The sequence below is a fragment of the Ogataea angusta genome (genome assembly GCF_019207475.1).
Source record: "Ogataea angusta isolate 61-244 chromosome Unknown 61-244_NODE_8_length_553539_cov_90.782090, whole genome shotgun sequence".
In the NCBI taxonomy this organism is placed as follows: Eukaryota; Fungi; Ascomycota; class Pichiomycetes; order Pichiales; family Pichiaceae; genus Ogataea; species Ogataea angusta.
The window spans coordinates 278761-303124 of record NW_025065222.1 but is presented as its reverse complement, the minus strand read 5'-3'; the positions used below and the strand labels follow the sequence as shown (position 1 = coordinate 303124).

The 24364-nt window shown below is 51.4% G+C and overlaps 11 protein-coding genes across 11 annotated transcripts; 6 read left to right on the top strand and 5 right to left on the bottom strand.

Annotated features, from left to right (window-relative positions):
• Nucleotides 1-116: 116 nt before the first annotated feature.
• On the top strand, nt 117-953 carry KL928_004014 (uncharacterized protein; the record flags this gene model as incomplete). The annotated part of the gene is made up of 1 exon (XM_043204666.1): nt 117-953. The coding sequence occupies one exon, from the start codon at nt 117-119 to the stop codon at nt 951-953; it is 837 nt and encodes a 278-aa protein (XP_043058708.1).
• A 249-nt stretch (nt 954-1202) lies between these two features.
• On the bottom strand, nt 1203-8390 carry KL928_004013 (uncharacterized protein; the record flags this gene model as incomplete). The annotated part of the gene is made up of 1 exon (XM_043204665.1): nt 1203-8390. One exon carries the CDS (start codon nt 8388-8390, stop codon nt 1203-1205), a length of 7188 nt encoding a protein of 2395 aa, XP_043058707.1.
• Nucleotides 8391-8516: 126 nt separating this feature from the next.
• On the bottom strand, nt 8517-10762 carry KL928_004012 (uncharacterized protein; the record flags this gene model as incomplete). Its single annotated transcript, XM_043204664.1, has 2 exons — nt 8517-10168; nt 10480-10762. 2 exons carry the CDS (start codon nt 10760-10762, stop codon nt 8517-8519), a joined length of 1935 nt encoding a protein of 644 aa, XP_043058706.1.
• A 109-nt stretch (nt 10763-10871) lies between these two features.
• Nucleotides 10872-11423, top strand: KL928_004011 (uncharacterized protein; the record flags this gene model as incomplete). The annotated part of the gene is made up of 1 exon (XM_043204663.1): nt 10872-11423. One exon carries the CDS (start codon nt 10872-10874, stop codon nt 11421-11423), a length of 552 nt encoding a protein of 183 aa, XP_043058705.1.
• Nucleotides 11424-11569: 146 nt separating this feature from the next.
• On the top strand, nt 11570-12460 carry KL928_004010 (uncharacterized protein; the record flags this gene model as incomplete). The annotated part of the gene is made up of 1 exon (XM_043204662.1): nt 11570-12460. The coding sequence occupies one exon, from the start codon at nt 11570-11572 to the stop codon at nt 12458-12460; it is 891 nt and encodes a 296-aa protein (XP_043058704.1).
• Nucleotides 12461-12493: 33 nt separating this feature from the next.
• On the top strand, nt 12494-13078 carry KL928_004009 (uncharacterized protein; the record flags this gene model as incomplete). The annotated part of the gene is made up of 1 exon (XM_043204660.1): nt 12494-13078. The coding sequence occupies one exon, from the start codon at nt 12494-12496 to the stop codon at nt 13076-13078; it is 585 nt and encodes a 194-aa protein (XP_043058703.1).
• Nucleotides 13079-13121: 43 nt separating this feature from the next.
• Nucleotides 13122-15341, bottom strand: KL928_004008 (uncharacterized protein; the record flags this gene model as incomplete). Its single annotated transcript, XM_043204659.1, has 1 exon — nt 13122-15341. One exon carries the CDS (start codon nt 15339-15341, stop codon nt 13122-13124), a length of 2220 nt encoding a protein of 739 aa, XP_043058702.1.
• A 36-nt stretch (nt 15342-15377) lies between these two features.
• KL928_004007 (uncharacterized protein) lies at nt 15378-16739 on the top strand (the record flags this gene model as incomplete). The annotated part of the gene is made up of 1 exon (XM_043204658.1): nt 15378-16739. The coding sequence occupies one exon, from the start codon at nt 15378-15380 to the stop codon at nt 16737-16739; it is 1362 nt and encodes a 453-aa protein (XP_043058701.1).
• Nucleotides 16740-16742: 3 nt separating this feature from the next.
• Nucleotides 16743-17648, bottom strand: KL928_004006 (uncharacterized protein; the record flags this gene model as incomplete). Its single annotated transcript, XM_043204657.1, has 1 exon — nt 16743-17648. One exon carries the CDS (start codon nt 17646-17648, stop codon nt 16743-16745), a length of 906 nt encoding a protein of 301 aa, XP_043058700.1.
• A 643-nt stretch (nt 17649-18291) lies between these two features.
• On the top strand, nt 18292-19434 carry KL928_004005 (uncharacterized protein; the record flags this gene model as incomplete). Its single annotated transcript, XM_043204656.1, has 1 exon — nt 18292-19434. One exon carries the CDS (start codon nt 18292-18294, stop codon nt 19432-19434), a length of 1143 nt encoding a protein of 380 aa, XP_043058699.1.
• A 334-nt stretch (nt 19435-19768) lies between these two features.
• KL928_004004 (uncharacterized protein) lies at nt 19769-24238 on the bottom strand (the record flags this gene model as incomplete). Its single annotated transcript, XM_043204655.1, has 1 exon — nt 19769-24238. One exon carries the CDS (start codon nt 24236-24238, stop codon nt 19769-19771), a length of 4470 nt encoding a protein of 1489 aa, XP_043058698.1.
• Between the last annotated feature and the right edge of the window lie 126 nt (nt 24239-24364).

Here is a 24364-nt window from a genome sequence, read left to right as displayed (position 1 = left end):
AACCTCCTCCACATTAGTCCAGAGATGGTAATGTACAAGGTTCAATTTGACTTTCTCCATCCAAGGAAAAAATTAAATTAAAAAAAATATCAAACAGCTAAAACAGCCCAGTGTCGATGAACTCTTGGAACCCTGTCCCGCGCGCGCTGGGACAAACCAAACAGCATCTGCTGCGACGACGGCAGATGCTGGGTTCATCTCAGCCGGTGCGGCCCATCCAGCAGCTGAAACTGCGTAAAGTGCGCCAGAAAAGCCGCGGTCTTCTTATCTGGCTCTACTCCATCTCGTTGCTGACGTTCGGCATCTCGTTTCTCCTTTTGAACTCGCTTGTGCCGATCGATGTCATTTTGCGCTCGCTCACCAGCTCCATCATCGCATTCAACACCCTCGTCATCGTCTGTGCTTGCGCGCTGTTTCTGCTGCTCAGTGCCATCATCTACATAGTTCGCATTCTCAACATCAAACGGCACCTGCAAGACATTCCGAAACCATACATGCCCATCACGGAGAAAGACATTGGCAAACGAGAAGCCAAGTACATTGCCCAGCAGATTGCACGGACAAAGGAGATTAAGAAATTGGCAGGCCCTCAGGGCCCGCTGGACCATGCTGGCCTGCACTGCGGCCAGGGCTCGGCAGACGTCCCGCTGCCGGACAACTTGATATACGAGAACGTGGTGTGTGCCATTGGCGAAGACATAAAGTACCGCCACGCGCTCCACCTGACCAGCACTTTCCAGATCAAAGTCGAGCCCAATAAGACGCTACGGGACATAATATCCGCTGCCGTACAGAAAACAGATCTTCCTGCCCGCGACTCCGATCTAGTGGCGGAATTTCTGGCGCACTACGAGAAACTAAGGTTCAGCGGGCAGCCGATCACCAAGACCGAGTTTCTCACGTTCCTTCGCCTATGGGACCACACAAGGACAATACTGAAAAGACAAGTGTAGCACTGGACACAGGTACATAGTTATAGATATTTCCCTAATTCGACATTCGGCTTTCATCTAGTCAAAAACCAAACTTCCTGACGGGAGTGTTATTCTGGGAGACGGTTCATATAGTATATGGCAACGGAAAGACGGGAAATCGTCTGTCTGTCGTGGCAATGTCTCCTGTATATATTTTTTGATTCAATTGTAAATTTTTCTCTGAATTTTTTTTATATACACAGTCTGCCAACACAGGAGAACGTGTCACTAAGCAAACACGTTCTCCTGGCCGGCTTCCAACGCCGTCTCTGTTCTGTCGAACAGGGTGAAGTGCAGCGGACGGTGGAGCTCGTGGTAGAAGGGAATCGGGTTATCGAGCTTGAGATCGAACTCAAAGTCCTCGGTCCAGGCATTTGCAATAAACGAGTAGTTCCAGGTATCGATGTCGGGCACCAGGAAGAATCCTTTTAATTTATCCGTCAAGATCAGCGGCGTCTGCTTTCTAAATTCCTCCGAGTAGCCAGGAGCAACCAGCATCGAACCAAGAGCGTCCAGGTGCGACTCGCCCCATTTGTAGCCATCTGGAGTCAGCGAGCGACTGGAGAGCGTGACCGAGCCGGGAGTGAACGCAACGTTGACGACGCTCGACATGGTGTTCCAATTGAACTGCGACGTGAGCTTGCAATGAGTCAGCAGCTCCATGCAATCGTCTCCGTCGCTCGACTTGCCCGCAGGAACGGTATGGATCCAGCCAAGCGGCTCGAGACCATCGAGATACGGCGAACTTGGTAGCGACGAGGGAAGCTCCACACGGTGGTTGTCGCCAACCTGCGGAACAACGACCAGGCTTATAATCTCCTTCACCTGTGGATTGTCGGCTGGAGAGCGGCCATACATGTACGCGGCAACCTGGGTGCGCACGTCTCCCATCTTGATGAACTTGGAGAGAATGTTTTTAGGCATGACATAAGCATAGCTGTCGGTGTCAGCAAAGTCGCCCGACGAGACGAAAACCTTCTTGGCACGGAGATGGAGACTGCCGCTGGAGATGGCACGGAGCCGCCAGTCCGCGCGCGACTCGAATTTTGCCTGCTCGTGGTTCGTGGTGGTGACCGTGGTGATTTTTTCGCCGTGAACATTGGTGGTTTCCGTCTTCACCGCAGTCAGCTGCGAAGCCGGCTCGGCGGTGCCCTCTATGTCTGCGACCGTCTGCTGCTTGGCAGAAGGCGCACGGATGTCCTGTCCGAGAATGATGTCTCTGATCTCTGTGTCGGTGAGCGAGTTTATGTCGACGTTATATTTGGAAGCATAATCGCTCAGAATCAGGTCTGCCAGCTGCGTTTCCACGTGGCGCCACTGTTCTTCGCTTAGTGACGGCCACAGATGATGAGGCTTGGTCTCGATCGAGGAATCCGGCCGCAGAATTAGCTTTGTGCGCTCCTTGTTTATTTCCAGACCACGCATGATCACAACGAGCCGGTTGAACGCCGTGAACGAGGAGCATGTTTTCATCCAGTCATCGTAGATGTTGAACAGCACCATCTGCGGCTCCTTGGCCATGTTGACGAGGTCCAGCAACTTGTCGATCTTGAGAGCTGCTCCGAACGGCAGATGCAGCTCCGACGGCCGGATTTGGATATTAGGAAAGTCCAGCATGTGCACCTCCAGTGGATCCTGGATGCCCTTTCTGGTAATGATGAGCTGTTTTGGCTGCTCTTCGCGCGGAAGCGACCGGACCAGAGCAGCAACCTCTTCCGCAGACTTCCACTTGGACAGCTGCGTCCGTCTCTTCTGGCCCTGGAACGCGGAGCTGTGGATGATCTTGAGGAAAAGCTGGCCTGTTCTAGGGTTCAGAATGAAAAGCGCTCCATTGAGACACTTGACGGCAGTGTTACCTTCAAACGTGCTATGGGTTACCACCCGGTACACGTTGACGTCGTCCACAAATAATTTGTTCTCGTTATTGAACAGCTCTGCGTAGTTGCTCGACGACAAGAACGCCTCCTGTGGCTGGGCCTGGTACAGTTGCAGTCCCTTGCGGATTCTCTCGCGAAGAACGTACAACGCCGGGTTCATCTTCATGATAGTCTTCATGGCGTTCTGGATCAGCGGCTTCAGCTCTGGGAACCAGTTTCCGTACGCATCGTACATGTTGTACGCCAGATCAACGGCAATAAGCAGTCCCGTAGGACTTGGATACGTACTGGTGGCGTCGCTCGTGTAGTCCAGGAACTTTGCTCGCGCGTACCTTGAGATATCGTGCGAGTCGTAGTCACCGTATCGCAGCTGCACATCGAGCCAGAACTTGTCCGACTTGACGGCGTTCATCTGGTCGTTTGTGTCAAACAGCAGCGACGGACGGCTGCATGGCCATTGGAAAGAGCTCGTGAGAAGAATATCGGCCGTCGACGAGTTCATCTTGTACGATTTTCTCGGATGGATGGCCATTTTCTCAACGCTGTCGATTTGCAACTCGTCGAGCTGCGAGTCCAGGACCTGACAAAGGTCCACGACAATGCTCTCGTGGATTTTCTGCCACAAATGCGCACGGAATATCTGAATCAGCGAGATTTTCAGCGTTGGAATTTTTCCATGGAGGAAGATACCTGTCAGGTCCAGCTGGACCAGGAAACCAACATACACGTTGGCTCTGTTGATGGTTGGCGACCACCACAGCGTGAACCGACGGTTTGGAATTTGGGACAACCCAGAACGCTGCGCATTGGTGAGCTTCTTGAACTTGAGTGTATCCTCGAACCCAGATGCTTTTTCCCAGAAAAGACCTTCCCAGGACTCAAATCCGGTACCTTTGAATAAGGTGTGCTCCAATATCGTTTCTATGCCTCCAAGAGCCTGTATAACGTCTGATCTGTAGGCATTCAAGTTCCACAGCTTGCCGTCGTGGCGGTCCGATATCCACCAGAACGGATTATTTCTCGAGACGGAAAACTGCTTGAACTCCTTTCTGACTCGGAACCCTTTATCAATGGCCAGTGTCTGCCGGTCTTTCTGGAACAGAGTGCTGATCCGTGGAATACCACGATCCCAGTTCTCTTCCAGGTCCTCGTAGGTGAGTCTGCGTCGCTGTTGCTCGGCCTCCGTCCGTTTGATCGCAAACTCTGACCACACCCTTTGCGAGTCCAGGAATTCATTCTCCCAGGTCGTGATGTATCTGTATATTGTCGGAATGAGACGGTCGTCGTCGTGGGTCAGTCCAGAACGGAAATGCGTGATCCCGGTGTCGGTCTGCTTGGACCAGCGCAGGTCGGAAGCAGGAATCAAAATGTGCGAAGCACTCAACATGCCCAGTCCACCCAGCTCTTTTGGCGTGTAGAACACGGCGGGCGGGAACCGGGACGGCATCTTGGAGTTGAGCCCGAGCTTGATCCGGGTCTGGATCCGGGTCTCGTTCTTGACAATCGCATTGAGAAGCGGCTCGGTCGAAATCACAGCCTCGCGGAAATAGGCGAACATCGAGAGCAGCGTCGTGTTCCATTTGCTGGCCACTTTCGTGAACGTGGCCGAGCCCGACGTCATTAAGATCTGCCGCACTCTGTTATTGAATTCCTCCACAGACTCCTGCGAAACTTGCAAATACGCCTTGGCCACACTTTCCTTGGTATTTTCATCGTACAGGTCCCACACGCCTTCCTTGGAGCTCGTGTCCTCTAGCATGCGCTCTTTGGGGATGATACGGACGTCAAAGCCGCACATCGTAAACAGAATATTGGCATTGTCCTTGGAATACACCGAAGCCAACGTGTCTTCCCAGTCGATCGAAACAATCGAGTCTGGAACACGGCCCTGCATCTCCCAGAAAACAGCACGTCCCAGATGGACGTCGTGCCGCATAAGCTTCATCCGCGAGTCGCGCGGCCAACACCGCCGGTTGTTGTAGCCAACAATGTGTTCAAAATTCGGGTCTGGGTTCTCGGCCAAAAATTCCTGGATCAGCTCATCCGCCTCTCTCTGCGAGAACCGGAAGAAGATGTGCACCTTGTCCACGTACCGCGAATAGATCCTGATCGGCGACTTGCACTGTGTCTGGACATCTGTGAACTCCAAGAAGTCGTTGGGACGCTGAGGCGGGCCAGCTATCTCCGACGCTCTTTCCAGACCCAAAAGCAAAAGATCCACCACCAGGCCGTAGTACTGGAAGATGAAGGACGAGAACTGCAGGCCACGGATCAGCCCGTACTGGTTCACGTGGTTCATGTCTTTGAAGGTGATTCCCACGTTGTTTTTGGCAGTCAGGTAGTCGGCAATGCTGGAGTCGACTATCAGTCTGAGAAGCTGGTTCAACAGCGTGAAGTCGACTTTCTCAGCGAGCTTGTTCAAATTTGTCTGTAAAAGCACGTTGCACTGGCCTTCAGAAACGTCCCAAACGTTCTGCAGATTGGCAATACCCTGACACCACTTGTACACCAATAGCGGCGGGATCTCGCTATCGCTGGGCTTGACCCAGTTCGGGAACAGGCCGCGCTTGTCTGCCTCGTACCAGAGGTATTGGTCAAGATAGGCGTCCACTATTTTTTCCAAAGGTTCAACATCATAAACAGGAACAATGTGGCTGTAGTAATCCATCATTTCCAAAGTGACCTCCTTAAAATTGCGCTGTGTCAATATAGTCTTTTTGATGTTGGCCAAAAATTCGTGCGGGTTGTCATATGCCTGCTCAATCAGCGCCAGCTCTTCTCTTTCCTGCGAATTGAGCCGGCCCTTCGCGTTGTAAGTCTCCTTCAGGTTTTCCAGCGCAAGAACAAGGATCTTGGTGTCGTGCTTGTAGTTGACCGGAGGAAACGGTATTGGGATGAACTTGCGGCTCTCAAGCCAATGGACCATCGTCATGTAGACGGACACTCCTTCCTGCGGCGTCACGTACGGCCCTTCCTTCTGGAAATTCTGCTGTCTTTCCTGTTCGTTCTTCACCCAGAGTCTTGTCAGTCTGCCCAGATTCTTTTTGGCAACAGCCTTGTCCACCGCAGCACCAGCCTTGATCCGCTGACGGTTGTAGTGAGCAACAGAGATCCAGCCGTCGGCCTTTGCTTTGACGTAGCGCTCAATGATTTTTTTGATGGGCTCTGGCATTCCCGGAACGTTCCACGGGATGTTCGCTTTCCAGCACCTCCAGGCCTCGCTCAAGTGCTGCAAAATCGCCTTGCTCTTATTTTGCTTGATTCCTTCGGGAATCATGTCCAGAATGTCGTGCAAAACGGCAGCACGCAACTCCAAGTCATAGTAGGAGTCCACACGCTGCTTCGTGATCGTCTTGGCCACCTCTTTGCTCTGTCTGCCCTCAAACTGCCGAGCAAGCAAATTGCCCAGCCATCTCTCTAGAAGCGGCACGATTCCACGCATGAAAAAGATCCAGACGCGCCACGCCGGCTGCCAAAATCCGCAACCTGGACCTTTACCAATGACAGCGTTGAAGCGGTAGTAAACCACATGTTTCAGGTCTTTACAGGCTCTGATCTGGTGCATCACCTTGTATTTGTATCTGTAAATTCCAGTCAGCTGGCCCAGATGGTTCAGCGCATAGTAGATTCCGTCAGCCAGTTGGAACGCGTCCACGTTGCCAAGCCTATATTGCACATGTGCGTCGACAATGAGCTTGACAACCCTAAGAATCTCTCTTATCAAATGGAAAGCGTTACCAAAACGAGACTTTTTGCGCTCCTTGGTGGTCAGCGTCTTGGTAGGCTTGAGGTTGAAATTGTAGTCTAAATGCAGATAGGTGAGTCCTCGACGGTGGATCATCAGATTGAGCATATTGTATCCCTGGCGACAGACCTGCAGTCCTGCCTCGACCCAGTCGATCGTGGTCTGGTGGAAAAACTTGGTGTTTTTCAGCTCTTTCAGCAACTTGGCCTTTCCCTGTGTACTTGGCACTGTCTTGTGCAATTCGTTGGCCACATGACTTTTCAGAAGCCTCTGATACGAAACACGCACCTTGACCGGCAGATCTCGTGGTGCGTGCTGCAAATACCAGCTTTTGACCAGTGCCACGTCTTCGGCTCGCACGGTGCGGCCGCTGCGCTTGTTGAACGGATACGGAGCCCATAAAAGCTCTATGGCCTCGTAGGTGTTGTCCGACTCCAGTTTCTGGTCCTCCATGAACGGCTGAACATCAATTTCAAATGCTCCATCGTCTCCAAAATCAGCATCATCAGTTTGTTCCTTCTTAGGAGTCATTGAGTTGTAATTAGCTTGAAACTGGAAAGCAGGCAGTTCGGGATCCTCCTTGCGACTGAATACAACGCTGTTGTGGTGGTACCAAGAAAGCTGGACAGCCCTGACGGAAGAGTTGTAGAGATGCGGGAATGCGACGCGATACTCGGACTTGATCGGGTTGCGGAAGATGATTCTGTCGAGACTGTTGAACTCGGTGAAATCCTCGTTATCAGGGTCAACGTCCTTTTGCAGCGGCTCAAATTTGGGTCCTCCTGGAAGAGCCACGTTCAATGCCTTGGCTGTGAAAAAAGACTCGTTGTCAAATAAATAGTGGAAGTTCGGGTCAAAAATATCGTCCACTAAGGGCGTCGCAAGTCGGTATAGAGTGGCCATGATATCCAAGTCCAGTCTCCAAGACCGGTACGAGGGCCCATTCACTCGCGATCTATCATCCACCAATGGTTTTTCGTCATAAATCCAGTCAGTAACAGGTAAATCCTCGACATCCTGGAGTTCCATCTGTATAGCGTCCAGAGGCTCCAAATCTTCGATGTTCTCGCTGAAATTAATGGGCGGCTCTTCGTCGTCAAACACAGGAAATCTGATTCGCTTGAAATGTCGTCTGTCCTTCTTCTCGCGACGCATCTGTAGCCACATGGTGGCCCATTGGGCAATGTAAACAGGCTCGATCACTCGCGGAATCTCGTCCACAAATGTGATGGCTCCACTCTGGTGGTAGATGACCCGCACCTCTTTCACTGCCTCCCAAGGCTGAGGCATGTTTTCCAGTAGCTTGAGAACCGCATGAGGCATGTATTTCAAAGAGCCAAGTATGGATCTCTTCTCCTGAGAGAACTTCTTTGACGATAAGTCTCCCTGGTCGTTCAAAATCTTCCGCAGATGCTCCTTCGGCATCTCGATTTTGCGCGTCTGGACAACGCCGTGCGATTTTAGGTTACTTTCCCTATACCGACGTTTCTGCAGTTGTAACCAGCTACGGGCCCTAGTCTCCAATTCCTTTTCACGGGACTCTTTCTTTGACCCTTTTAGAGTTCCCGGTGCGCCTGGAGGTGGAGGAGGGGGCGTGTTTGTGCTTTTAAGACCAGGAGGCGGTGGAGGGACCTTGGTTCCATTTTTGGGCTTCTTAGCAGGTGGCGCTCCTGAAGTCCCCCTCGAGAGCCCAGGAGGTGGCCCTGAGGGAGGTGGAGGCTGTGTCGCCTTGGTCGGTGCCGATGGCTTTTCGGATGTCCCTTTTGGCGGTTTCGGTGGCGGTTTAGGCGGCATAACAAAATGACAAAATATCGAAAATTGATTGATATGAAAAATAATACAAAAAAATAAAAAAATAATATTATGCACAGCCAGAGACGTAGATGGGTATATATAATTAAGTGAGCGGTGGTAGCCGGGTCACGCGTTCCTATTCAAATTGACTCGGGCTTCTCTTGCAATGGATCTGGCTTCCTCTATTTCATGCGAAGTACCGTGGGTCATTTCCGATGCATAGTCATAAGCAGCCTGCCAGTTCTGATGGTGTAGCTCGTATCTAGCTAGCCAGAGGCGAGCCTTGGTGGTCTCTGTAGTGACTCCCTCATTAACTTCCTCATCCAAGCAAAATTTCATATACACTGCAGCGTTCGAGCTGTCTTTGATGGACTGGTACAGATTTGCCAGTTTGTAGAATATCACAGGATCGTACTCGTTCGACACAGACAGGGCTTTTTTGTACGCCTTGATCGAATCCTCATACTCGCCCAATTTCTCGCTGCAGTTACCAACTGCTTGCCACATCCGCTTATCTAGCGGCTTGAGTGCACATGCTCGTTGATAGTAGTACAGGCTGTAAAGATGCATATCCAGCACCTCATAGGCCTGGCCCAGACCGTACCAAGCACGGAAATCTTTGTTGTTTGTGTCGACAGCACGTCTGTAACTCTCAATGGCTGCGTGGGAGTTCTTGAGCTCAACAAACTCGTGGCCCATGAGAGTCCAGGCACTCAAACAGTTTCTGTTCAAGGCCAGAGCTCGCTTATAGTACATGATGGCCTTTTGGTGATCAAACTTGAGCGAGTAGTAGTTGGCAAGAATGCAGCACGTCTCAGGCCTAAAGTTGTCGATCTGAGACGCAAACTGGGCCAGAAAGGCCAGCTTGGATTTTTTCTCCATCACGTACAGAATGTTGGAGTATGTGTCCATGTCGTCCAGTCTGAGCGGATCGTTTTCCAGCACGTCGTCGAGAATGTTCTCAGCAGCGATGTAGTCGAGCGCATTATAGGAAATGAGGGCTTTTTGGATCTTCAGGTAGCTGAATCTAGGAAATATGTCTAGCAAGTACGACAGGTCTTCGTACAGCTCATTGAATTGCTGGAAGAATTCCTGGCTGATGGTAATCTTGAAAAAGCGCAGCATAACGTGGTACAGCTTGTTGTTCATGAACTTGGCATTCTTGGAGAATCTATTGAGCACGTTCAACGCCTCTCCAAAGCTCGCAAGATTGGCAATCAGCTCGGACCAGCAGGACCAGTTGAAGGGGTATATGGTGAGAGACTTGTAGAAACATTCTTGGGCTGCTGCGTTGTCCTTCAGCTTGGCTGCAACAAGTCCATTGAGGAAAAGTAAAAAGGGGTCCTCCAATTGCCCCCTTGTGCTCTGCATGCCATAGTTTTCCAATTCTTTCGATATCTCGGTCAATTTTTGATTCTGAACCTTTCCGTCCTGCTGGCCAAGCACGCCTCCCGTTTCATCATACTTGGTCTTCTCCCCGCTCAAATACATGGCATAGAGCCTCAGAAACAAGCCTCGCGGACTGGCACAGTCTTTAAGCACATGAGCACACCGATCGAACTCCTTGAAACTAAAATACGACGTGGCCATCAGCAGTTTGTCTTGCTCAGTAAACTCCAGAAAGCCGTCGTGAGAGTGTTCAGGGAGGAACGAGATCGGGGGCCTTTGTTGTGATTGTTGAAACACGGCCATTTTCTGATCGTTTGAGAGCGGACTCAAGCCGTTCAGCGCCTCGCTCGACCACTTGGCGCCATGGTATAGATGCAGCGACTGCAGGACTTTGGAACTCTCGATGAGCGCGAATCGCAGCTGTAGCTGTTGATCAAAGTCCATAAACAAAACTGAGAAAATAGTTACTGGTGTAGGGGTGCATTTATTGTTGTGAAACCAACAACTCGGGTTCGTGCCGCTGGTGCAGCCAGTTCAAGGGCCATTTTTTCTTTACCCGAGACAACAATTGAACTCGGAAATAATGTGTGAAAAAGTTTCCACCTTTGCAGGGGTTGCGAAGGCTCTAGACAATTACCGCATCCCACATGGGGGGAAGTGGCAGCGACCGGAATTCAGCCTGCAGCGCTCGCCTACACACGTGCTCGGCCCAGAGCAACCAACCGTGGGCATGCTGCTTCTCTTGATGGGGGCTGAGCAACCGACGTTGCATGTGGGCCTGGGGTGGTAAGGACAGACGGGTGTCCTGGCTGTTCAAGGCTAGCGATAGCAGCCCCAAAGTGCCGATATGATTGTTGCACTGCCCCGTATGCATTATGCAACCCCTGGAAACAATGACAAATGATGCTTTCAGGTTCAAAGAATTGTGGTCTTATTTTCCTAATTGGCCCTCTTGACGCACAATATTGGTGCTGATTCTGCATATGTCGCGTGTGCGCTGGCAGGTGTGCTAAGCTCAGAGCCCATTCAACGGCCAGCCTCATACCATATAAAAAGGCACCATGCGCCGCCAGGAAAGCCCAAGCTCCCGGGATGTCGCAAGCTATGCCAGAGTTCACTTGGATGGACGACTTCCAGTACGATTTTGACTCGCACCGGAACTCGCTTAGCAGCGTCGGAAGCTACGAGCCTGATTTGTTCGAGGTTCCGGATGTGATGGACGTGGCCCCTTCCTCTTCGCCTACCACCTCGCCGGAAGAGGAAAAGCCAGAGCTTGCTACCACAACAAAAACCCGTCGCCGGAGAAAAAGCACAACTGCCCGGTCGAAAAAGCCAATGACAGTAACCCAGCGGAAGGCCCATAATAAAATCGAGCGCAAATACCGAATCAACATCAATTCCAAAATCGCAAACCTACAGAAACTGGTTCCCTGGATGAGCAACGAGATCGTAGCCTTTGAGATCGATGCCGCGGGTCCGGACCATCTCCAAAGCCACGGGCTCGGTGGGAGGAAACTGAACAAGTCGATGATCCTCGACATAGTCACCAAGTACGTTGAGCACCTCAAATCCGACAACGAGGTTCTCAGGAAGCGGGTCTCCGAGCTAGAAGGACGCAACAAAGACATTAATAACAACACATAGCCAAGATCGAGCTGCCTGGGTATGATACTGCCACACCTGACACCTCATATATAAAACCTATTTAAAACACACACATTCATAATCTTTATTGATACTGTATCCAACACTGTACATCCGGACACCAACAACCACCATTTTATTTCCAGATGGAATCAAGCAAGACGAAGTTTGGAAGTCTGACGTACATCCGGAAGCCCAGGAAGCTGAGCTCGCGGATCCCGTACGAGGACACGTTGCTGGGGCCGTCGTCGCGTTCTTCGAAACCTCGTCGAAAATCCAAACGCGATGTTTACATCGCGTGCGATGAGGTCCCTCCTTCAAAACGGCCACATACAAATTCTGCCGACGAGCTGCTCAAAGACTTTGACATCTCGCGCATAAAACAAGACACAGACAAGCTGCTGAACCAGCTCGACAGCATCAAGAAACCAGAAAAGGAGGAGTCCAAGTATATCAACAAGCTCCTATCCAAAGCGGACAAGGTGGAAACGGACGAAGTGGTGGCGGTGGCCGAGGCCCAGGGGCCGATGAAACATATCTACGACGATACAGAGGCTACAGAGCGGACGGCAAAGAAGTACAGGACGTTCCGGCCCAAAATATACACAAAAAAAGAACTGCTGGCTGCCACCGAAAAATTGCTCGCTGTTGCAAGAGATATTTTAAATGGAAAGACAGCCTCGTATTTTTACGAGATTGCACGGGAATATGCAGAGTCTTCGCCCCGCCTTTCCGTGACAGACTCTGAAATAATAAATTTGCCCAAACAGAGGTACCATGGGTATATTGGGTCTATGCGCGCGAACGCCATTACGCAGCATTTGCTAAGCCAATTGGACGAGCTCCTCACAGATAAGAAGGCGAACAAGGTGCTGCAATTTTGGGGGCGGAGCTATTTCACGCGGTTTGTGCTCACGCCAGAGATCATTGCGAGGATCGTGAAACAGGACGAGCAGGTGGACCTGGACAAAGCGTACGACATGATGGAGTCCACCGCCGATTACGGGCTCTACATCATGGATCAGAAGGAGCTTTGATAAGCTCGGAGCTGTTGCGTAAGCCGTTACGTCATGGCTGGTGGGAGGTGGCGCGATCTGAAAATTTTTATCGTCGGCAACACCTCCAGTCTTATTAGACCTGTGAAGGAGTTTAGTGTGATGTCTGTGGTGTTCCCAAGAACGTGTTACAAGTGTGGACAGGTCGGTCATTTTGCCGACGCTTGTCAAGAAACCGAGCGGTTGTGCTACAACTGCAAGCAGCCAGGACATGAGTCTGGCGAGTGCCCGGAACCAAAGCAGACCACGCAAAAGCAGTGCTACAACTGCAAGCAGACCGGCCATGTGCAGAGCGAGTGCTCGGAGCCACTCAGACCGGTTTCCAAGTGCTACAACTGTGGCAAAATCGGCCACCTGGCCAAAGGCTGCTCTGCTGCTAGGGGCGGACCAAAGGTCACGTGCCACAAATGTGGTGGCCTGAACCACTTTGCCAGAGACTGTCAGTCCGGCGTTGTCAAGTGCTATGCCTGCGGCAAGACGGGCCACATCTCCAAAGACTGCACCTCTGCCAGCGGCGGGTCCAACTTCAGCGCCAAAACCTGTTACAAATGTGGAGAGTCCGGCCACATTTCCAAGTTCTGCGAGATGGAATCGGAGTAAAGTACATAGTGGTTATAAGTGGTTATAATTATAACGCAAGAAATCACAACGCCCTGTAAATGCTGTCGGCCACGAGCGCGACATCTTTCATCGGCTCCAAGTCGTGAACGCGCACAATGTCTGCGCCGCTCGCAATGCATGCCGACACTGCTGCCGCTGTTCCGAAAACCCGCTCCTTTGGCGGCTTGCCTGTGATTCTGCCAATGAACTGCTTACGCGAAGGCCCCATCAGCACGGCCAGGTCGTCAAACGCAGTATACTCTCCATTTTCGAGCGACAGTTGACGGTACTGTCTGAGCTTTTTAAGGTCTCTTATCAGTTCCAAGCTCTGCTCCGCCTTTTTCGCAAACCCGAGCCCGGGGTCGATTACCACCTGCCACCGCCGCACTCCAGCTTCCTGCAACTTTTCGAAAGCAGCACCAAGTTCGCGGCACACGCCGCCCATGACAGGACTGTAATCGGAAAACTGCCTGACTCCCCCGGCCGCGACCTCGTCGTAGTTCGAGAGCGCGTTCATCGTCTCGATGTTCCCGCGCATGTGGCCCAGCACATAACCGACACCTAACTGCGCCACAGACTCGTACATTTTATCGTCAAGAAGCCCGCCACTCACGTCGTTGATAATATCGGCTCCAAGCCGCACACTCGCGCGCGCAACTTCCGCCCTGTACGTGTCAACGCTCAAGACAAGCTCTGGAAACTGCTTGCGGATCTGCTCCACCACAGGAAGCACTCGATCCAGCTCCTCGGCCTCGGAAACCTGCTCTGAGCCCGGCCGCGTCGAGCATCCGCCCAGATCGACAATGTCGACGCCGGCAGCCACCATCTGCTCCACCCGGGAAAGCGCGTGGTCAACCAGTAAATTCGCGGCCGCCCCGTCGCTGAACGAGTCCGGCGTCACGTTCAGAATGCTCATCAGCAGCGTCCTGCTGCCATATGGCAACATCCGTGCACCAGATAGGGGAATGACCGGTTGCAGTTCGTCTGATCTGGTCGTCTTGCGCAGCTGATGCCAGTGGCTGTGAATCGGCTCGGCGGTGACCGGGTGCAGCGTGTCTGGCGGCACGAGCTGGCACAACGGCGCGAGCACAAACGGCCGTTCCAGCATGCTTATGTGAGGAATGGTGAGGTCTGGAGAGTTGTAGATTGCCTCGTCGTAGAGAATGATGTCGAGGTCGATTGGCCGCGGGCCGTTGTCGAAATGTTTCACTCTGCCGAGCACCTCGTACTCGATCTCTTTAATTTGTTGCAGAAGGTCCTGAGGCTGTAATTCTGTCTCCACTTTGATACAGCCATTGACGAAATCAGGCTGGTTCAGATAATACATTGGGGCGGAGCGGAAGAGCGAGGACGTGGCTCGGACGTTTATGTTTCTCTTTGCGAGCTCGTCGAGAGCGGTGTTGATGTTAGTGAGCTGCGAGCCCTGGTTCGATCCGACAGCCAGGTACACGGTATGTGTTCCATTTTTGACAGTGGTTGTTTTGCTGAGATTTGGGACGTATTCCGACGACCGGAAATCTACGAGTGGCTGGGACTCCATCTCGGCCCTCGATCTGGTCACAGAGACGCCGACGCCGTCGGTCTCGCCGATAGCCTTTGGTTTGAGCACAGACACTGTGCAATGGTGAGCATTTTCGGCCGTTTGAAATACTAGCTTTGCCACATTCAACACGAGCGCCTCGACCGTTTTGAACTGGGACTTGGAAACGTAATTCTTTGTGCTCGAGACAATTTCGTCGACAGAAAACTCGCCGTCCAGGTCCACTACAAGATCCAGCACCACAGGCTGCTTTGCCAGTCTCTCCTCCTTAAACACCCCTATAATGGTGTCCACGCCGAGGTTCGCCAATCTCAGAATGACTTTTGGCGTGCTTGATCTGTCGCGGCTCATTTCGACGGCCACATCGCAGTCCTGGTGGTCTATGTTAAATGTCAGCGTAGCACGCTCGCAATTGTTGCTAAAAAGCACCTCGTTGAAAATACCCTCGCCAAGCTGCAAAAGCGAACGGAAGCTGTTGTGGCTATATTTCTTCTCAAAAGAGCGGAGATCGCGACTCAAAACGGCATAGTTGATGGAGTACCGCAGATCGTCGTCAGTGCTGGCCTGGCCAAAGTCTGTGATCAGGTCCGTCGACAGGCTAAGCGGTGTCTGGCGCCCGTTTATCAGGCCGCAGTACCGCAGATTTTTAATCGAGACGGTGTCGCCGGTATGAATTCGCCGCATAAACGGCAGCCCGCGTGATCTGACCAGAGCATTAAACATTTGATTTTTTTTTTAATACGAATTTTTTATTTTCCCATGTCTCTTCGCTTCCTGTCAACTGCACGGGCGCAATTGGCCGACATCGTGATTATTGGCGGCGGCCCCGCAGGACTCACGCTGGCGGCGGCCGTGAAAAACTCGCCGGTCTTGTCGTCGCTCAATTGCAAGCTCGTGGAAGGAGGGAACCTGATCGGACCACTTAATAGCTTCAGCCAGAATCCGCCCTCCAACTTCACCAACAGGGTCGTGTCGCTCACGCCTTCCACCATCTCCTATTTGTCAGACATTGGCGTCTGGAAACACATCAAAGAGGACCGTGTCGAGAGCTACGACAACATTGTTGCGTGGGACGGGGTCTCAGGAGCCCAGATCGACTTCAACGGCCCGTCGCTGGCCACCATGTGCGAGACTACAAACCTCCAGTCTGCCCTGCTTGCGCGGATTGAGGAATTGAACGAGGAGACTGGCATAATGGACAACACCAAGGTCGAAAACATCACGAGCGACGAAACTAACGGATGGCCTGTGTTGCAGCTGTCCAGCGGCGAGTCTCTTAAAACACGGCTGCTTGTGGGCTGCGACGGGTACAACTCGCCGGTGCGGAAGTTTGCGCAGATCGAGAGCCGCGGCTGGTCGTATAATCGTTGGGGTATTGTTGCTACGCTCAGATTTAAAAACGGCGAGTTCAGATACCCTACAGGGTGGCAGAGATTTTTACCAAGCGGTCCTGTGGCGCTCCTGCCGCTGCCAGATTACTGGACGAGCCTGGTGTGGTCGACAAAGCCGGAATACGCCGACATTCTGTTGAAACTCGACGACGACGCGTTTCTGGCCATGGTGAATGCTGCCGTGAAGCTGCCGGTCGAGGAGCTAGAATTTTTGTACAACCAGGCTCACGAGGACCCGGAAAACCTCGTCGGCGAGATCACGTGGAGACTGAACGTCTTCAACGACAAATTGTCGCCACAGGAGATGGAAACGTACCCTCTGGAGCTCGACACCATCGTGGCCAAGTCGCGCGCCAAGTTCCCGCTCAAAATGAGCCACGCAGACACGTACGTGGAGGACCGTGTTGCGCTTGTTGGAGACGCCGCGCACACGACCCACCCTCTTGCCGGCCAGGGTCTGAACATGGGCCAGGCCGACGTGAAAAGTCTGGTGGCAGTGCTGGAGAAGGCGATGGAACGCGGCCTGGACATTGGCACCAAATTGGCCCTGGAGCCGTATTTCAGCGAGCGGTATCCCGCCAACCACGTTCTTCTAGGCGTCGTCGACAAGCTGCACAAGATATACTCTACAGACATCGCTCCTATCGTGATGGCGCGGTCGTTTGGTGTGAACGTGCTCAACACCGTGCCGTTTGTCAAGGACTACATGGTGAGCAGGATGGGCGAGTAGTGTTCACGTGAATTCGTTTCTATTTCGTTTGCGCTTCGTGCTCTGCGAAAAGTCGACGTGGACTTTTCTGTCGTCGATAATAGCACCTTCCATTTTACGGTACGCCCGTTCCACAGCAGACTTGCTGGTGAACTCAATAAATCCGTAGCACAGCGAGTGGCCAGTGGCCCTGTCTCTGATGATCTCAACCGACGTTATGTCTCCAAAACGCTGAAAAATTAGGCGCAGGTCGTCCTCCGTGGTGACCGGGTTGAGCTTGCAAATAAATAGCACTTTCTCGCTGGGCTGGATTTTCGCTGAGGGCAGGTCGCCCAGCACTTCCAGCGTGAGGGCGTGCGACTCGGCCTTGATGTCTTCGAGAGCACTCTCGTCCAGAAGAAGTCTGAACGAGTCGATCTGTTTCTGTGTAGGGTACGGACTAGGGGGTGCTTCCAACAGCAGCGAGAACGGGTCGTCCAGCACAAAAGTGTGCAAAATCCGAATGTCTTTTAGTGGGCGGCCGGTCTCGTCGAGCACGCAGTCGCTGATGTACTCCAACGTGGTGAAACCCTCGCCAATGGCTCCAAAGACATGGCCGCGAATATCCGTCACAGGGCCAAGAGAGATGGAGAATTCGGGGCTAAACTTGTCCCCGTTGGAGGCGAATAGCACCTGGCCCACTTTTTCTGGATTGAGGCGAGATGACGGCGTATAGTCAATGTATTTATTTGGCTGCGGAGCAGCAATAGGGTCTGGAAAGCACGGGTTGCCAGAGTCCACGGCGACGTCTTTGCGCACGTTCACAAACGGCGAGTAGTGGTAGAATTTGCTCAGGCAGAGCGCAATAAATGTCCTGGACTCGGTGGGCGCGCTGTCCACGAGAAGGTCGATCACCAGATTGCCAGCATTGGTCTCCAACAGTACGCTCATAAAATGGAGATTAAAATTTTACTAAAAGTACACCCCACACCGTAGAAGACCATCTTGGGATAGGCGTGCCAGATGCAGCTCCCGGAGTGTCCTGTCGTGGAACCCCTCAGCAGGCCGTTCAAAATAGGGTGTCGATAATTTCACTGTACCTTATTCGCAGGTCAATCGAGCTGCTCCCAACTGATTTGTCAGACACCCTGGGCGGGCCGGAGCCACTCAAGGTGCACTGGCCAATTGCACTGGCGTGTTGCACGGCAATTTGTGCTCAGTCTCAGGACAAATAAGCCATGCTACAGAGGTCCAAATTTAGCAATCTGTTCGCTACTCCGAGAATTGCATAATAATATTATAAAATGGATGCAATGAAGAGCTATTTAGTCGCTCAGCGTCAATCTTTCCACTTCTCCACCAATCAGCATGCCCGGATGGGCTTTAGCTGTAATTACCAACACACAAGCGCGCTGCCAGCTGCCCAAATATGCGCCAAAGAAGGGTCGGCCGACCGTTGGGGATCTGTTTTCGAGAACTGGCAAATAATAATAGCTCTCTTATTAATTCCCGATTAGGCATGCAGGAGCCTTCTGTATCAAAAATTCGGAGACTATTTAAGAAACTGATCTCGCCTAAAATTTATCACTGCAAAATGTCTACTGTGGGAAAGACAATCACCTGTAAAGCCGCTGTTGCCTGGGAGGCAGGCAAGGACCTCACCATCGAGACCATTGAGGTTGCCCCTCCAAAGGCCCATGAGGTCAGAGTCAAGATTGCCTACACCGGTGTTTGTCACACTGACGGATACACCTTATCAGGTAACGATCCAGAGGGCCAATTCCCTGTCGTTTTCGGTCACGAGGGTGCCGGTGTCGTCGAGTCGGTTGGCGAAGGCGTCACCAGCGTGAAAGTCGGCGACCACGTTGTCTGTTTGTACACTCCGGAGTGCAAAGAGTGCAAGTTCTGCAAGTCGGGTAAAACCAACCTTTGCGGCAAAATCAGAGCAACCCAAGGTAAAGGTGTGATGCCGGACGGAACCTCGAGGTTCACCTGCAAGGGCAAGTCGCTGCTGCACTACATGGGTTGCTCCACCTTCTCTCAGTACACCGTTTTGGCCGACATCTCTGTCGTGGCTGTTGATCCAAAGGCTCCGATGGACAGAACCTGTCTGTTGGGCTGTGGTATCACTACTGGATACGGTGCTGCCACCAACACGGCCAAGATCACCGAGGGTAGCAACATTGGCGTGTTTGGTGCTGGATGTATTGGTCTATCTGTGATCCAGGGTGCTGTGCAGAAAAAGGCCGGCAAGATCATCGTGATCGACGTCAACGACGCCAAGAAGGACTGGGCTTTCAAGTTTGGCGCCACCGACTTTGTCAACCCAACCAAGCTCCCAGAAGGCCAGTCCATCGTGGACAAGCTCATCGAGATGACCGACGGAGGCTGCGACTACACGTTCGACTGTACTGGTAACGTCCAGGTGATGAGACACGCTCTCGAGGCCTGCCATAAGGGATGGGGAGAGTCCATCATCATTGGTGTCGCGCCGGCCGGCAAGGAGATCTCCACGAGACCGTTCCAGTTGGTCACTGGAAGGGTCTGGAGAGGCTGTGCTTTCGGAGGTATCAAGGGAAGAACCCAGATGCCGGGTCTTGTGCAGGACTACGTTGACGGCAAGATCAAGGTTGACGAGTTCATCACCCACAGACACCCACTGAAGGATATCAACCTAGCTTTCCATGACATGCACAGGGGAGACTGCATCCGTGCTGTGATTACTATGGATGAATAGTTTATAGAGGAATGCAGATACGAGGAGATGACATGGACAGAGTGCCGTAGTGATTGAAGAGCTGGATCGAGAGCTGGATCGAGAGGGTGCACATGAGCTTGTTTGCTGTCAAGCTTTTTGTCTCTACTTGTTGGATTGCAGCGGCTAAACTCATGTAATCCGCCGTTCTAGTATAGTGGTTAGTACTCTTGTTTGTGGCACAAGCGACCCAGGTTCGATTCCTGGGGACGGCATATTTTTGGACTAAATGTTTCTCGATTTTATTTTTTTGGCCAAATCTAATTACATGCAGCTTCCCATCATAGATAAATAGTATAAATTATGTATAAACCTCCTATTTCTTTCCGAATTTGAACGCTGGCAGTCTCCACTTGCGCACTCTCAACAGGTAGTACATGGCCAACATCGCAAACAGGTTGAAGCCAATGTAAACGCAGAAGAAGCCAATATTTCTCCATCTGTGGCTGTACTTCATGCCCACAGTATCCATCCATTGGTCACCAACTTTGTACATGCAAACACCGCAATTCGAGGTGGCATCTGGATTCTCGACGTATCCAGAGTAGTTCTCAAAGTACTCAGCAAGGTAACTTCCACAAGTTTCACCTTGAGGTGGATCCAAGTAATTAAGCTCTTTCTCGGCGCAGTGGACAGGTCTATCGTGCAGCAGGATTCCGACAAGGTTCTCAACCATGTAGGTGAAAGGCGACACCCTCCACATGAAGTGCCAGAATCCTGGCATAAGACTTGGACTTTGCACCACTCCACAGAAGGAGACGATGAAGTTGAACACCAAACCAATCAGCACGTTGGCAGAAGGCAGGTCTGGAGACGAGTAAACAACAGCCAATCCCAACGACACATAGTAGAGCTGGAAGAAGATAGACTGGCAGAACCACCAAAGTCCTGCTCTTGAAGGCTCGTTGTCAAGCTGGATAGGGAAGTACCAGCAGATAAAGTAGACGGTACTGAAAGCGATGGAGTATGGCAACTCCACAAGGTACTGAGAGAGCAACAGACAGGACCAGTGGAAAGTATTGGACTTGGACTCTCTGACTTCGAACAATTCTCTCGATTTGATGGCTCTTTCCTGGATCTGGTTGATCAGTGGAGCACAAACGACGAGAGCCATGAAGCAGGCAAACATGAGGTTCTGCATACCAATTGAGGTGTGCTTGACGTTCCAGAAAGAGAATCCAACGAGCAGACCGGCGAGAAGCATCAGCATGAACTTGGACATCACATAGTCGACGTCTCTGTAGAACTGCAACCATGTTCTCACAAGCACGTTCTTGAATTGCGTCCTGTAAGGAACAGCAAACCGAGATTGCAAGTGAGACTGGTCTGACGACTGCAAGCCCTTGGTGTCGTTGATCAGTTTCTCGACATCTGCGCACGTTTTTTCGTACAGGCTGCTGTTTTTCCAAATCTCGTACCAGTCCTGGTCAATAACGGCGGTGGCACCGGCTCCAATGACCTCCAATATGTACTCTGCAGGGTTTTCGCTGGCACTGCATTTTCTGGCGCCATTTGACTCAAAGTAGTCCAACATAGTGCGCGAGTTTGGTCCAATGTCGCCGAAGTAGACGGTTTGACCTCCTCTCTTCAAAAGAAGCAGACGGTCGAACTGCTCGAACAAAGTGGCCGAAGGCTGGTGAATAGTACACAGAATGGCCTGGCCGGCGGCGGCTAGCGATCTCAAAACTTGAACAATGGCCCACGAAGACTGGGAGTCTAGTCCAGAGGTAGGCTCGTCAAGGAACAGCAGCAACGAAGGCTTGGCAACAAGCTCGGTAGCAATCGACAGCTTCTTACGCTGCTCGACGTTCAAACCATAACCGATGTCTCCTGCAACGGAGTCGGCGTACTCTTCCATATTCAAGATATGCAGAATCTTGTCGACATATGCAATCTTCTCTTCGTCTGGAACGTCTGCTGGTCTTCTCAGTCTGGCAGCAAAAATCAACGACTCACGAACAGTCAGTTCTGCAATATGCAGATCTTGTTGCTGGACATAACCGGTTCTTCTCTCAAACGAGTTGTCGATCGGCTTACCGTTGATCAACATGTCGCCGGTGACAACACCAACATCGGTTCTTCTGGACAAAACATTAAGCAGTGTCGTCTTTCCGGCACCAGACTCGCCCATCAAAGCAGTCAACGTGCCTGGTAGCACATACCCTTGCACATCATCCAAAAGCTTACGGTTCTCTCCTTCATAAGGAACAACGTAGTTAACGTGCTGCCACATGAAAATATCGCTCGAACCCAGTCTTTCTCCGGTAGTATCTGCGGTGGAGTGTTGAGCCTCGTCAGTTTCGCTCTTAGTGTCAGTACGCGAACCTCCTGCGCTCTCCTCGTCGCTCTTTGGACGTGCTTGGCCAGTGGCTTCCAAAAGAGAGTCTGGCAATTTAGCTCCCTTCACAAACAAGAGCTGGTCAGAGCTAGGCACTATTGGATTGTACGCCTCGACAATGACCATGTTTATGAACAGAAATCCAAGGACAAATCCAATCAAGATTCCAAAGTTTCTCCAACAATGCGAAAAAGTGTACTGGAAACTGTAGCTGAGGTAGATATCTCCCGAGACGTAATCGCCAGAACCATAAAGAGCCTTGGAAGCACTGGCTCCCGTGAAGGCACACACTCTGTTATCTGCACTGATATTTTCGTAGCCAGGACCTCTTGGAACGATCTGAGAAGGTGCACAAGCCATCTTACGGCCTCTGAACTCCAAACTGATGAGGGCTTCGAAACCGTACAGAACTGGGTTCATGTACGAGAACCACTTGAACCACCAGTACATTGACGGCCGCTGGATCATATAGGAACTGTATAGAATGGTGGACATCATGATGATACCCACGAATCCATTGGCTGCGGATAGCGTTGGGGACAGAGAGGCAATCAGAATAAACAGACAGTTCACTGCCAAAACAGCAACGTTGATGAACAGAATGAATGCAAAAAATGGGCCGGCTTCTCGCTTCATGTTGGACAAGAAGTAGATAATTAGCGAGAACACAACAATAGCAACAGCTCTTACAGGTGTCTGGGTGAGGAAACTCGACACCAGATCAGCAGACGGATGGAAAAACGAGTATCCTCGTTGTTTGTTGGTGATTGGCTTGTTCTCGAAGAAAGCAGCAATTTCGGCCAAACTCATGATACAGAAGTAGAGGAAAGAAAAGAAGATCACACCTCCTCTAGGGAACGAGCCAATGGTGGACGATGGGGTATTATAATAGAGGGAACCGACAATTAAGGCCTGGATTGTGGCAGCAATCACCAGAGTGGCCGTGTAGGCGCTGTTGTTGGCGATGTTGTGGAATCCTCTCATGGTGCACAATTTGAGTTGCTCGAAGTAGTTCACCACGTATTTGGATTTGGCACTAGTGAGTTTCTGCTTCTCAAGAGTGTGCACGGAACGGAAATTATCATAGGTTGCACCAGGGTTGTATGTGGCCTTTTTCTCGGCAATCTTCTTCATCAGAGCGTCGAATTCGGGAGATGACCGCCAGCGGGCCTCAAACTCCTCTGCATTTCTAGGCACCTTGTGTTCGAATCCTGGAGCGACTTTTCTGGCAAGCGGATCGGTGACCGAAGTCAGGTACTCGGCACTGGTTTCTCTGGCACCTTTGACAAATCCGAGTCTCTGGAAGTAGTCAACTGCATCTTGGATAGGACCAAAGTAGATTTGTCTTCCGTAGTACAAAACAGTAACGTTGTCGAACAATTGGTAGATGTTTTCTGAGGCCTGGTAGATGGTCACAATGGAGGTCGAGTGGGTGATATTAGTCATAGTACGGAGAGACTCGACGAACTCCAAGGCAGTGGAGGCGTCCAAACCTCTAGTAGCGTTATCGAAACAGTAAACAGAAGCACGAGTAGCCATGGCCTCAGCAATGGAAACACGCTTTCTCTGTCCACCAGAAATACCTCTCACGAAATCGTTACCCACGAGCGTCTTTTCCACATGTTTCAGACCGTACAGTGTCAAGTAAAGGTCCTTAATGGTTCTGATGTACTCAGACCGGGAAAGGTTATCAATTCTGACCTTTGGGGTCTTGCAGCCGATGGCGAAGTTCATCGTCTGTTCCACAGTCAGATAAGGGTAGTGCACATCCAGCTCTGGATTGTAGATAACCTGGTTCTTGAACGACTTCATCATTTCTTTCTGGGGAATTCCATTATAGATAACCTCACCAGACGTACCAATATAAGTCTGAGTCTCACCGGCCAGGGCCTTCAAAAGCGACGAGCATCCGCTTCCCGGCCTGCCCAACGCAAGCGTCATAGTGCCTGCTTCGCAAATTCCGTTGAAATTCTGGAGGATTTTTCTTGTTTTATCAAGCTTGTTGAAATCGGCTTGCTGCTGCTGCTTGCTGGAAAACTTGTCGACTAGTTTCAGAATTGGACCGAAAAAAATGTCGCCTGCCGTGGGCACAATGGAGACAGTGGTGTTCTTACCCACAACCTCCAGGTCCTCGAAAATAAGGTCGGTGGTGCGGCCCCCAATACCCTGCTCATTGGACCTTCCCTTCATGTACTCGAGGATACGCTTGAGGTCGAAATCGTTGGGGTCAATTTGGAGCTTCTCCATTTGTTTCGCGTTCAGCTTGGATATGGTACGCGACAAGGTGGACAAACGGGTCAAAACATCACCCTGCTGCCCTTGTCCCGTGGACTGTTGTGTAAGGGACCGATGCAGCTCGGAAATCTCTTTTCCCTCGCCATCAACCTCAAAAGGTTTCACAGAATCGACGGTCTCTTCAGACCGCCTGCGCTCCATTTCAGCAGACATGGAGAGTAGCAGATGGATGGTGCGAAAAAAAACGGTAAAGAAGTGTTATTTATTGCTTAGCTCTGTCTGGCGTGCGCCAACCGTAAAAAATGTAGATTATTAATTTCAACAATAGGGGTGTAGTCA